Source organism: Palaemon carinicauda, chromosome 3, assembly GCF_036898095.1.
Source record: "Palaemon carinicauda isolate YSFRI2023 chromosome 3, ASM3689809v2, whole genome shotgun sequence".
NCBI lineage: Eukaryota > Metazoa > Arthropoda > Malacostraca > Decapoda > Palaemonidae > Palaemon > Palaemon carinicauda.
The window spans coordinates 128,375,073-128,377,285 of NC_090727.1; the positions used below are offsets into that span (position 1 = coordinate 128,375,073).

The 2,213-nt window shown below is 38.7% G+C and overlaps 1 protein-coding gene across 1 annotated transcript; it reads right to left on the bottom strand.

Moving 5' to 3' along the window:
• Positions 1–1,211: 1,211 nt before the first annotated feature.
• LOC137634092 (probable serine/threonine-protein kinase SCO3848) lies at positions 1,212–1,805 on the bottom strand. Its single transcript, XM_068366316.1, has one exon. The coding sequence runs from the start codon at positions 1,803–1,805 to the stop codon at positions 1,212–1,214; it is 594 nt and encodes a 197-aa protein (XP_068222417.1).
• Between the last annotated feature and the right edge of the window lie 408 nt (positions 1,806–2,213).

Genomic DNA, 2,213 nt, shown 5'->3' on the forward strand with positions numbered 1-2,213 from the left:
AGAGAGAGAGAGAGAGAGAGAGAGAGCCTTCTTACCTGAAGACATGAAACTGTCGTCAGACTTCAGCATGTCTTCAGGTAAGAAGGCTCCAGAGAGAGAGAGAGAGAGAGAGAGAGAGAGAGAGAGAGAGAGAGAGAGAGAGAGAGAGAGAGAGCTTGCTGAAACTCGTCAAACTCAGTATGTCTTCAGGTAAGAAGTCTTCAGAGAGAGAGAGAGAGAGAGAGAGAGAGAGAGAGAGAGAGAGAGAAAAATCACAAATGTATCAGTACGATAGGAATCTTCAAGGTGTCCTCGGGGGGGAAAATAGGAGAAATTTTTACTTTGATAATGGATGTCATTATTGACTTCAATAGAAGATACTCTTTTGTACCACACTATTTTATCCTATTTCTTTTCCTCTTGTTTTCTGAGGTTTATATAGTTTATTTATGAAAGATTTATTCTAATGTAGTTAAAGTTCTTAAAATATTGTAGTTTTTTTTTTTTTGGACTAAATCATAGATCTCTGAAATCAGGAAGATTTAAACAGCTTACATTTCAAAACAAAATTTATTAGTACAAGAAACAATACATAATAACATTTCCTAATAAATAATATTTACTTCAATTTCTTATGGGAAGTAATAAATAAAATAGAGACTTTAATTCCTAAAATAAAAATAAAAAAGTATTTCATTACAAAGTTCATTTATTACCTTCGTAATACAAAAGGAGCAATTCTAAAAGAAGCTCATCAACTGAGCCGGTATCACCAACGGACACCTTATACTCTTCAAGAATTCTCTCAAGTCTAGTATTTCCAAACTTCACCATTTTCAAACACCATATCAGGAGACTTGCGAATGAATACGCGTCTGTTGAAGACGAGATTTAGAGAGAGAGAGAGAGACGAGAGAGAGAGAGACAGACGAACAGATTTAGAGACAGACAACAGCGATTTAGAGAGAGATATGAACAGATTTAGAGAGAGAAATGAACAGATTTAGAGACAGAGACAGAACATTTAGAGAGACAGACAGAAACATTTAGAGAGAGTGAGAGACAAGAGATTTAGAGAGAGACAAGAGATTTAGAGAGACAGACGAACAGAGATTTAGAGACAAACTAACAGAATTAGAGAGAGAAAGTTAATTAGAGAGAGAGAGAGAGAGAGAGAGAGAGAGAGAGAGAGAGAGAGAGAGAGAGAGAGAGAGAGAGAGAGGCAGACAGATTCAGCGTCCGCCTACGAAAAGAAGCGGCGCGTAGAACTCAAAGGCCTTATGTTCCTCCAAAGCTGTGGCAATGTTTTGTTTTGTCGGCTCTAACGGGAACACTATTGTTCCAACAGGTCTTGCGAGTCCAAAATCAATAAGGATTGCCGTCTTACCGTTATCCGTGGTGTCGATCATTACATTATCCTCCTTAAGGTCGTTATGACATAAATTTCTGCTATGCATTTCTTTAAGTATCAAGGCCACTTGAATGGCGACATCAAGCACTTCCTTTGGTGTTGGACGCTCAGAGTAGATCCATTCCGCTAAAGTTTTCTCGTGTTTCGACATGATGATGGCGTATGGGGCTTCGCAGACAGCAACGATAGTAGGAATCTTCAGATCTTTAAGACTTTGCATGATTTTAACTTCACGTTCAAAATCATCCTTCCGAATTAGGGCAGCGTTGAAAGTCTTCAAAGCCAGTCCTTCGAGTGCGCCATGAAGAGCGTGTACGTTTCCATACGCTCCTCGGCCAAGTTTTTCGCCGATACACTTTTCAAGGAAAGCATACGGCAGCCCGATCACATAGTTTTCCTCAGATCTAATCTTCATTCTGTCGAATAATCTGCATCCGAAGCTCGCCGGGCGGCTAGTTTCCATGCTGCATGTAGTCCTCAGAATATGAATGTTGTGAAGTAGGTAGTTCCAGAAATTCTTCATTACCCTCACAAGACTGCAGCCGAATCTCGCCGGGCATCTAGTCATCCAGTTCATCTTATGGCGTAGGAACACGAAGAATCCCAGCAAAGTTAAGTTGAAGAATATCATCTTGATTTAGTTTTCTTGGAGCAAACTAAAAATAATCTTGGGAATAGCTATACCTAATCAAGTTCCGAGTTGGTTTTATAGCCGATGTTGAAGATTTTTAAAGTGCCGATATTTGAGGTATTTCAAATTTGAATAATTGTTTTTTTCGAGTTTACATATGTCGGTTATTAAAATATGCAGTATTTTTCTCTT

Excerpts from the sequence above, each read along its gene's own strand:
- LOC137634092 (XM_068366316.1), bottom strand. The coding sequence starts at position 1,805 with ATGAAGATTAGATCTGAGGAAAACTATGTGATCGGGCTGCCGTATGCT.